Below are 11189 nucleotides of genomic sequence, written 5' to 3'. Positions count from 1 at the left end.
CATAAACAAAGTCCCTTAGAGTGCTTTGATGTGAAATGGATGTGAAATGGTTAATTTCAGAGAAACTTACTTACTTGGATTTCTTTACAGTGGTGTTGATTGGAACCAGGGGTCACAATGTCTACAAGTCAAATATAGGCATTTTATTTATTATTCAAAATGAACCTACACAAGTTTTGATAATGGTAAAATAGTTATAAATCTAAAACAAGGTTTTCTTTAGGGACTATATTGCCTCACAATGCTCTGCATGTACCCCTCCACCATGAACACACACACTCTCTCTCTCTCTCTCTCTCTCTCACTTTCTGTCTCTCTCTCTCTCTCTCTCTCTCACTTTGTCTCTCACTTTCTGTCTCTCTCTCTCTCTCTCTCTCTCTCTCACTTTGTCTCTCACTTTCTGTCTCTCTCTCTCTCTCTCTCTCTCTCTCTCTCTCTCTCACTTTCTGTCTCTCACTTTCTGTCTCTCTCTCTCTCTCTCTCTCTCTCTCTAAGCCACTTATCCTTCTGGGTCACTGGGGAAGCTGGAGCCTATCCCAGCAGTCACTGGATGGAAGGTTGCCAGTCCATCGCAGTGCAGACAGACAGACGGACAAACAGATACATGCACACACACTAGGGGCAATTAAGCATGTCCAATTGGCCTGACTGCATGAGAACATGCAAATTCCACACAGAGAGAAACCTGGTCACCCAGCGAGAACCAAACCCAAGCCCTTGTTGCTGTGAGGCAACCACGCTACCAACAATGAATACATATAAAATAAACTTGAAAACAACCATCATGAAACAATGTCTCAGACACAAGGTAGTGTATTTACAACCATTTAGTGTATTAACTTCCATTGAGAGGCTTTAAACTCTGCAGACGTCTGGTTCCCACCACCACCACCACTAGGAACAATTCTGAGTTGGCAAGTTTGTCTAGAACAGAGCATTTCACCACTCTGAATGACTTGGTCTACATCTCAACTACTCAGTTATAGAGAAAAAGCTTGAAATGTCTGAATAAAGGGGTTCAATTGTACCCCTATTCCAAACAGACAGGAGCACACACACGATTCTCCTTGTTTAATCAGTTTCAACTAATGATTCCTGGTTCCTACTTTGTTGGACTGAAATCTGCAGGTGCACCAGCCCTTTCTGGATAAGATCAGACGCCCCTGCTCTAAAAGCTAACCTCACTGAAAGTTAATACATAGATACAAATTCACTGCCTAAGGCCTAAACCATATTTTTAAATACATATTCATGGCAGAGAGGTATATTCAGATTTTCTTCAGATTAACCACTATTTTTCTATCAGCTTTACATATCACTGCTGTTGGAACCTCGCATCGTTTTTCAGTTTTTGACGTAATTTGAAAAACCTACTGTCCTTTACATTGTGTGTAAATTTCAAGGTGAACAGACCAACAGAAACTGCCCAAAACTGCTTGGAAAAAAGTCTGGTTCCATTGACTTACATTAAAAGTAAAGTATATTTTTTCCCTAACCTGTGAAGTTATTTTGGAGATTGAGGTTTGGCCTGACAACAGCGATATACGATCTCAGAAGACACGTGTAGGTTCACTGGTGGTTTTGGACAGTAAATAAAATGGCTATTTTATTTGTGTTGTAGACATTGTGACCCCTGGTTCCTATTACCACCACTGTAAAGAAATGAAAAGGTTTCTCTTCAGTGAACCATTTCACATCAAACCACCCCGAATGACTAACATCTCAAAGGCTGAACTGTGCGTAAATCTGAAAAAGGAGAGCAGAATTACCCTTTCACATACTGTCCCATTTTTTTGGAAATTTTTGATTTTGGGCAAAGTATAATAAATAAACACAGCATTTAAATCTCAAAACAGCTATCAGAAGCAGAGTGAACATTTTATTGAGTTTAACGATCTGATAACAGCACACTAAGCTTCTTTAACAGAAATCAAACTGCTGTGAAGAAACGTTCCGAAAACTTTTCCAACAAATTTCAGATGGTTCCACAGCGCAGATGTGCCCCAGTGTGTGATCATGTCTCAGTAGGATCTGCCTGTTCAATTGCTTTTGTCTCCAACTGGAAACAAACAGAACAGAAACTGAGGCAGCCCTTTCACACCTTTTCTGGATTTGACAGCGACAGCATGTCCTTCAGCATCGTCTGTATTCACCTCTGATCTGGCAGAGCACCTGAAAAGCCAACCGTGACAAAAGAACATGAATCCACAGATCCCACAACCCAAAACAGGTCTAAAATCACAGTAAGCTGCGTTTGGTTAGGGCAGGTCTTTGATAATGGACTGCCTACTTATATAAGTAGTCAGTGGGCAGTTACTGAAATCATCTGCCCATTTGCTTCTGTTCTGAGTCAGAAGCTTCTCGGGGAAGTTCACGGAAATGTGTTGAAATTCCTTTCTGTGGTAGCTGGAGGTACAATACAGACACAGCAGACAGAGATTAGGCTGAAAAATTCTAAGGTGTTCCTTAGAAGGAGGGCAGATCATATATGCTGACACAGATATAGCAGATGGTGGAGCTACAAGTTGGGTGGAGCTCAATACGCAGTCCAAGATTACAGTTGTTTAAATAAATGCCAGAATAAGCGTATTAGACTTAATGGAAAAGATGTTTTTAATAACAACATCCCTCTCTGTGCTCCACCCACAGGTGTGGTTTGTATCTGCTGTGAAGCTGGACAGGTTTATATAATGTTGGTAAAACTCCCTTTGACCTAATGAGGAACTGCAGCCCACAACTCAGCCTTTATCTAATACTGAGAAAAGGAAACAAAGAATCAAATAAAGAAGATGTCCAGACACTCAACATCAGTGAATAAGTTTGGGGTTCCACAGGTTGTGTGAAGCAGAAAATACTAAACCAAATCCTAAGACTGAACTTTGGAGGTGTGGAAAAATATCCTTACAATTATTTTTTCAAATTTCTTTGAAAAACTGAAAGTGAGTCACCTGAAAACATGGTAGCTGTAATGAAGGTAAAGAGTGGACGCACTTAATAAAAAAAAAAGAAAAAAAAAGTACAATGTTTTCTGCTTGTTTTCCTGATGCTGAAAATGTGTAAGCAAGGTCTTCTTGACAGCTACACATCCTTTCGGACCCTTTCCAAACACCTGTGGACGTTTTCAGATCTGAAGCAGCTCGATTTACTCCTCTCTCTCCAAGATGAAAGCTTTATGTTTATCTGATGGGAGCAGTTTTGGTGTCTACCAGGTCTTCCAGGTGGTTGTTAGGAGCCCCATTTTCTCTGTAGCTTTTAATCAGTTTTTACAAGAAACTCTTGTTTCTTCACTTTTTTCCCCCTGTTGACTTTATTATTCTATATACAGGTGGACTATCTTATATTTAATCTGAAAACTGATTAACTTGGCTACAATTAGTATTAATGTAATCCCGTAAGCCACTCACTGGGGGTTTCTTCCTTGTTGCTCCTTTTGCTGGCTTCAATGTGTGGAATGATGAAGGAACTCAGGCGAATATCAGGAGCGCTGCACTGTAAACACAGGAGAAAACAAAAACATCCGCAATAAAGCAGTGCATTTACACAAATCACAAAAAGGTATTAATCCTTTATGTTAAAATAAAGGGTAAAAATAAAGTAAAACTTTCTATCCTATTTATTTTACACAGCTATTCTTGTTGTACTGCTGCAAACGTTCAAATAAATTGTTTTCTTGACTGTAAAGAACGAGGCAAGCAATATAGTGACAAAAAAAATAATAAAAATGAGTTTACAGTGATTAAAAATTAGTGCCAGATCATAAATACAACAGCTGTTTAGTGCTTCCGTGTTGAGACAGTGGCAGGATGTAAGAGCCAGTTTCTCTCTTTTACTCACAGGCAGTTCTCTGGGTGCAATGAAGGCTGGGAGGCTTTTGCTGTACATCACTGTAAAAGGCTTTTTCCCGGTGGTGGGATGCTGTGTGCAGGACAGACGCAGAGAGGCAACAGGCAGTTGGATGTCCCAGGAGCGAGGGTACTCCTCCACCAGCTTAACCACTAGCCTATCAAACACACACAGTGATGGAGACAGAATATTTCCCAGTTGAACAGAAGCTCATACTATAATGATGATACACATCGATCAGGCATAACATCACGACCACCTCCTTGTTTCTACGCTCATTGTCCATTTTATCAGCTCCACTTACTGTATAGGTGCACTTTGTAGCTCTACAAATACAGTTTCTCTGATACATTGTTAGCCCAATTTTACCCTGTGCTTCAGTGGTCAGGACCCCCATGGACCCTCACAGAGCAGGTACTATTTGGATGGTGGATCATTCTCAGCACTGCAGTAACACTGACGTGGTGGTGGTGGTGTGTTAGTTTGTGTTGTGCTGTTCTGAGTGGATCCGACACAGCAGTGCTGCTGGAGTTTTTCAGCTGAGTAATGAGGCTTAATTAGTAACAAGTAATGGACAAAAGGAATGGAAGCTGTTGGCACCAATTAACATGATGCTAATTGCAGGCCTAAATCTTTACTTGCGTCAAACTTGCTTATGCAGTTCATATCAAACACAGACAGATGAGCAAGAATGCTGCCAAACAACCCAAGCATGGCAGGCATTCTCAGATAAATGTACAAGCAATTGTTTTACGTCTTTCACTTGTCACCTGACATTATCTTGATATAAAATTAAAAAAAAAAAAAAAACAACCCCCCCCCCCCCCCCCCCCCCCCCCCCCCCCCCCCCCCCCCCCCCCCCCCCCCCCCCCCCCCCCCCCCCCCCCCCCCCCCCCCCCCCCCCCCCCCCCCCCCCCCCCCCCCCCCCCCCCCCCCCCCCCCCCCCCCAAAAAAAAAAAAAAAACAAACAAAAAAAACAAACAAACCAAAAAAAAAAAAAGCAGCCATAATTTTCAGCAGATTGTATTACACTTACTCATTAAGGAGCGACTCCGTGACCAGGTCCAGGTATCCGGTCTGGCGATGGTGGAGGACCAGTGAGCTCGTATTCACGTTTAGTTGTTTTTTCAGCTCACGATTAATCTGAAAAACAAGAAGAACGCGAAAAAGGAAAATGGTAAGAACGGCAGTATATGACAGTTAAACCCGAGTGGTATGTGGCTGCTACTCTGCATTTACAATCAAAAGTGGAATTCTTCACACAGCACATGGACCTCATTAATGTACTGACTGTAATGAATCTATAATACAGCACAATTCAGCACTGCAGGCCCTCTGATGAACAACGTATTCTAGTTGGGTGAAAAACATGCAGGTCAGGTGAGCACATGCAGGGCATTATAAGGGAAAATAAGACCTACAGCTGCCTGATTGTAAACATCCAAAATTGAAATCGTCCAGGTTTTGCTCCAAGTAAGCCATCAGCAATCAGCCAATTTATTGTGTGGGTTTTTTTTTTAGGTAAATGTCATAAACGCAGTGCAACTGCTGCTACACCTGGACCGAAATGTCACACCATAATATGCAATAGCCACTCACCTCTCTTACCATGTAACAGTTTATTTGATCTACGTAATTTAAATAGGGAACTGGTTTTTCATTTGAGAATGTAAAATATTCTGCAAACACCTGCTGCTGTTTACATTGTATGAGAACTTAATTAATAATAATTAATACAGTAGAAATTATAAGTTAAGAATGTTTTTTTTTTCTTTCTTCTGAAAAGCTACAATTTTGGAGATACAACGTTCTCTTCGTTCTTGACAGAACCTCAGGTCTACAAATTTGCAATGCCCATGTTGTCATTTCGTGTTTTCTGTGTCTGTAGCTCGTTTTTTAGTTGCAGTTTATAGGGTCTTCCCAGCCACCGAAGCTCTTAGAATACGAAGGCATTTATTTGGCCCCTGAACTGGAACTGTGGCCCCATTATGGCCCCATCTGGAAAATAAAAAATCCTAGAATCGCCAGGGCCTACTGCTGATCTGAAGGATGAGATAAAGCTTAGGTCTCTTACCTCTAAGAGGAGGTGCTTAGGTAGCCTGGACAGGACTCCCAGTGGGAATCCCAGCTGGAAAATCACTTCCGCCAAACACACTGCCGCGTCACGGATTTTGTTCTGCGTCAGTGGGAAAACTTCCACCCATTTGGAGTAGTAATCCGTCAGAGTCATGATATGCGTATGCTTGTGAGATGTGATGGGAAACGGACCTCTTATATCCAGACCAAGCCAATCCCATCTCTCAGTAACCTAGAAAAAGTGTCAAAGAGCGTTTCTTCACAAAACATTATGGACCACTTCTGAAAATGTCCTTTTTTTCTAGATATACACTGTCGGGTGTGAGCTTTACTCATACAATACATATCAATGCCATATTATGATTCATGACACCTTTATTAGAGAAATAAAAAGGTTTCATTACACATCTGGTATTTGTTTTAAAAACCTGCCAAAATCTGTGACAAAGCGAAACACTGCATCTTCAAACAAACCACTGCTGTCATTTTGTAATTGCAACATTTTTAACTATGATGAAAAATTAACTGTGTTTCTGAAAATCACAACTTGTGGTAAACGAAGGCATTCCAAAGCCAAGACGTCCAAAGCCCATATGTTTTGTCCTGTGTACAGTGATGAATATCACTGGAATTATGAAAAAGTTAACGAGCTGAAATACAAATACTGCTACACGCATGCTAAAAGCAAGCTAACAGTCCTGTGTGATGAACTGATGTTACATTAAAGTAAGACTGATAATAAACACGCCAGAAGTGCTGGTTTGAGTGGGCTGTCCTGCCAGTCTTCTAGGGTCAATTCAGTGCACAGCATATCTGTAACAATATTTAGATTTAAACTCCTCAGGTTTCAAGTTTGTTTGTCATTTGCACATGTCAGGACATTCATGCATTGAGCATGAGCAATGCTTGTGGTGAGGCTCAGGTAAACTGAAATATGTTGAATATACACAAAATATACACTAAATATAGAGACAGGAGGGACCTATGTAGAAGAAGTCGCAGCTATGTACAAATATATTAAACATATGATAGTGTTATTGTCAGTAGCAGAGATATATGATATGATATATGATAAATAATACCACCAAAGTGGCAGAGTGAAATGGTATAGGGGAAGGACGCACAGCATCACAGCTTGTTCAGAAGCCTCATCAACCTCGTCATTCAGAGGATCCGGTGATATTCAGAGGAAAATGTATTTAGGACAAATTCTATCGGCTTCAGAGCATTTTAGAGAACAGACTTACCTCAATAATTCGGGGTTTTGTTTGTCCTGTGATTCCAGAAACCACATGTGGCATCTGTGTCATAGAAAATTGTGAGTAGTTAAAATAATTCCACTTTTAATAAAAGATCCCATGATGTGTTTAATGTAATATCAATTACTTACAATATTTAATTCATCATCTCCATCCCAGTGAAAGCTCTGGAACAGAAGGAACAGGAGAAAAATGAACATCAGAGTCAGAGAATTGTAACCGTTTCCACCCACAGGTTAACAGAATACATGTGTTTTTGGGAAAGGGTTAAGATTAGCTACTATAAAACAGTATAGATAATAGAAAACAGTATAAACAGTAGAGAGAATCAGCACCGTATGGTTACATTACCCTGGGCAGACAGTAGCCACTGTGGAAGAAGCTGGGGATGGTCATACTTCTGTCCAGTGATTCATCTCCTAGAATTGTCCATGAGGGAGACGGCCTGGTCACAAAATAAAAAACACAACAGGACTAATCAGTGACATAATAAAGGATGTGTGTGACAATACATACAACAAAATGTAAATGTTTTACTTAATGGTAATTTAATTAAGACCCTTTAGACCCTCAAGTGTGACACTGCTCATCTCTGAAGTTACATGCTGCACACACCTCACTTGTAAAGGTAGTAATCATTTCATATACAATAATAACTCAAAGAATGTTCCATAAATACTGATTTATATCAGCAATCACATAATGATGGACTGTGGCATCTCCCTGGCTACAGTGCCAGTGCTGAGGGACACCAGCTCTGATTGACATACCACACGCAGCAGACAGGACTGGTGTGGTTCCTCTCAACTGCTCTCTGAATGGTCAGTTAAAAAGTGTAAAACGGAGAACAAACTGTCTAACGGTCATTTCAGAAATCAAATTACACTGTGCAACACTTAGGTTTTCATCTTATGATGGGTAGATCACAGACATATTGTGTTCAATATTTAATCGCCCAGCACGAACGTTATATCCCGAACCTCTAGCTAGCTGACTATCTGCTGGGCTCTGCTTCTGAAACTGAGGTCACACAAGCTCCTGTTATGACTCAGCAAGTGTAGATAATGTAACACTGAGCTAATGTATCGTTTCATTCCTACCGTTAAAGGGGGCTGCTAGCTATCACGCTAGCAGAAATGAAGTTAATCGCTTTAGAATGAATGCAAACAGGACGCAACAAACAATAGTGTAATAAACGTTCAGCACCATTAACAAGTTCAGAAAAGCTTAAATAAGCTAGAGAGAGAAATGTGAGTAGCCAACGTACGCATATCGTTAACTCTGGTACTTTGGCAGATCTGACATCACCTGCGCCAAACGTAGTCCTGCCCAACTCAAAGTGATCAGAAGAAAACATCAGAAAAAAAGTTGTTCAAAAAAAAAGATTCTTTCTCTGCCAGTTCACAGTAAAAACATCTCTAAATCTAAAGTAACAGTCAGAAAGAAATTCATGAAAATCATTAGACAGGGGCTTTAATTAAACCTAAATCACAGACCATCTGCTCTCCTACTGACCTCTTATCTGGTTCCACTGGGCTTTGACTGGAATTTGGAGTTTGAGGTGTCTGAATGGGCTCCTGTGGTGTTCCAAGCTCTGCAGGGTTCTGTGAGCCGGACTCCTCTGATGGTCGAGACTGCCGTACAGTAATACTCGTAGAGGGTTGAGGTTCTGGACTGAGGACTGTGCTGGAGTGCAATGATCGTTTTGAAGGCAGATCCAGGACAGACTCATCAATGGTTCTCTTTATTAGCACCAAAGAGAAGCAGGAAATTTGAGCTCCATTAAATTGAGAGGTAGTTATACTTCGACATTCAAATAACGGAACAAAATATTCACGTCAATTAGGGGTGGATGATTGACAGTGCTTGGTAGCCTGGGTGAAAATGTAATGCCAATAGAGTTAGAATAAATGTTTATAGAATAAATTTGTAATTTAATCATTTTAATTCAAATATTTAAGAAAAAAAAAAAAAAAAAAAAAAAAAAAAAAATATATTATATATATATATATATATATATATATATATATATATGGTGAGACCTACCAGGCCAAAACCTTCAGTAATAAATAAATAATAATAAAAAAAAACCCACTATATTAAAAACAAAATGTGTGTTGTCTAAAGTGGTGCTGTATTGTCAAGTCTCTAGTGATTCTCACACTGGTGCAAATGGACAAAACATAACTATATCACTAACGCAGCAAAAATTAAGACTCACCAATGCTCTTCTACTCCTGGGGTCAATTTTCCTCTGAAAGTAAGAGAAGAAAAGCAGACGCATCATTCAGATTAACTACGGTTTACTTACAGAGCGTTTTATAATCACCCACTTCATTTCCCATTTTAAACGCTGCTCTAGTCAGTGTCTGACCTTTCTGTTCTGCAGATGGTCAGGAAAGGAGAAGATGGTGGGAACCGCCCAGGTGTGAAGTCTTCGTCTGGGGCCACTGATGAGACTGTAGCACCTTCTCTCGAAGTGACTGGAGCAGATTCTACTGTGAGGCTCTGGGGTCCAGTCTTTCCATCTGATGTTCCTCAGCCACTTTTTAAGCAGCTCAGGGTTTTTCAGAGGGAAGCTGTTAATAACAACAACAATAACAACAACAATACAGTATTAGGACGTTACATATGTATGTTCTATGGCAAAGTGACTTAGGTTTAGCAAGCAACACTGACGCTGGCTTACTATTCGCCAGCTTCTTCTTCGAATTTCCACCTCATATTCCACGTCATATTCTTCATAACTTTCATAAGCTCCATTCAGAAGCTGGGCGTCGTATGAGGCTGTAACTCTTCTCTCCAGTCAAATAGACGGTGATGGAATTTTAAACCCTTATAATAAAAGAAGCTGAAATTTGACCCGTTTTTCTCCAAATCTGGGCTATAAACTATAAACAGACGGCGTCTCTTCAGTGATCTGCTCTGGAAACATTACTTTTATAAAATAACACAAAGAGCATCTGAGATTTTTGGCTTTCAGCAGAAAATTGTGAGCGTATAGTGATATGTGGAGATCATAAAACAGGTTCTGTTGATTTCTGGGGAACTTTTACAACAACAACAAAAGAAATAAAAATAAAAAAAATTGCATTTATTTCATGCAGTTACTGAATACTTTGCCTTACCCTTACCCTGGTCACATAAATTCAGACGGACAAACCAAAACATACCCTGGTGAAACAGGGCAGCAGTTACAGCACCATTTAAGGTGGAACGGGAAAACTGGAACAAGAAGCTGGAGAATAAAGAAGCGGACTCTTAGCTTCGCGCTAAGTAAGGTTAGTTTAACGTTGAGGCTTCAGCTGAAGAATGGAGCAGCCCTCGCAGGTGTTTCCTCGGAGCCACACTGTTTTATGCTCGTCGTATGAAGGTGGTTTATGAGCCATACCTGTGAAAAGCGAGGCTCTTGTCCTTCGTGTTGTTTTTACAGTTGTAGGCGCAGCAGTAAAACACCATCCTGCCTCTCTGCTCCGCTAAAGCGCTACAGCGGCTGCTTCGTTCTCCGCGTTCAGGGCAGCAGCTCCGTATTTAAACGTTTAGCCCGAACTTTTCACCGCATATGCGTCTGAAAACGACCTCACAAGCTCTTCACACGCGTGAGAAGTTTCTCTAATCGCAGCGTTTCAGGCTGGGAGTAGTAAACGTCTGCTGGAGTCAACACAGTCCCGTGTTAATGACGTCAGACTCGGCGGCCTCCAAAACAGAGGGTAGCATATAACGTTTCTTTCATTTCAGAAAGTCGATGGATGAATTTCTCTAAAAATGCAAAGAATTATTACTAATATGTTTCATTTTTTTCTACAGCAAACTTGTTTTGGGCAACAGGGGGCGGGCTTTACTACTGATTGATTGGCGAGCGGAGATGCTGATTGGCTGTTCGCGCTCACTGACGTCATGGACACGCATGAGGCCGCCGTTTTTAAACGCCTTTAAACTCGAGTTTAAAAGCTCTTAGAAATATAAAAGCAGTGTTAAATGTTTTATGATGTTCTCTGTTCAGGATGTGAA

The 11189-nt window shown here is 40.7% G+C and overlaps 1 protein-coding gene across 1 annotated transcript; it reads right to left on the bottom strand.

Annotated features, from left to right (window-relative positions):
* Window positions 1–1857: 1857 nt before the first annotated feature.
* On the bottom strand, window positions 1858–10825 carry zgc:163143 (uncharacterized protein LOC795946 homolog). The gene is made up of 12 exons (XM_017684892.2): window positions 10570–10825; window positions 9553–9757; window positions 9400–9432; window positions 8694–8920; window positions 7530–7623; window positions 7310–7345; window positions 7167–7220; window positions 5918–6151; window positions 4880–4986; window positions 3835–4000; window positions 3405–3489; window positions 1858–2172 (listed from the first exon to the last, which is right to left on the bottom strand). The coding sequence occupies exons 1-12, from the start codon at window positions 10635–10637 to the stop codon at window positions 2150–2152; spliced, it is 1332 nt and encodes a 443-aa protein (XP_017540381.1). The 5' UTR covers window positions 10638–10825; the 3' UTR covers window positions 1858–2149.
* Window positions 10826–11189: the final 364 nt, after the last annotated feature.

This window comes from Pygocentrus nattereri, chromosome 14, assembly GCF_015220715.1.
Source record: "Pygocentrus nattereri isolate fPygNat1 chromosome 14, fPygNat1.pri, whole genome shotgun sequence".
In the NCBI taxonomy this organism is placed as follows: domain Eukaryota; kingdom Metazoa; phylum Chordata; class Actinopteri; order Characiformes; family Serrasalmidae; genus Pygocentrus; species Pygocentrus nattereri.
The sequence above is the reverse complement of the archived record's forward strand: the minus strand, read 5'-3'. Positions and strand labels throughout refer to the sequence as shown.

Coding starts and splice junctions, on each gene's coding strand:
- zgc:163143 (XM_017684892.2), bottom strand. CDS start 10,637: ATGGTGTTTTACTGCTGCGCCTACAACTGTAAAAACAACACGAAGGAC. Junction 7,624..8,693: donor CCAGTGGAACCAGATAAGAG/GTCAGTAGGAGA, acceptor TTTTGTGACCAG/GCCGTCTCCCTCATGGACAA. Junction 2,173..3,404: donor CAACAAGGAAGAAACCCCCA/GTGAGTGGCTTA, acceptor TTGGCTTTTCAG/GTGCTCTGCCAGATCAGAGG.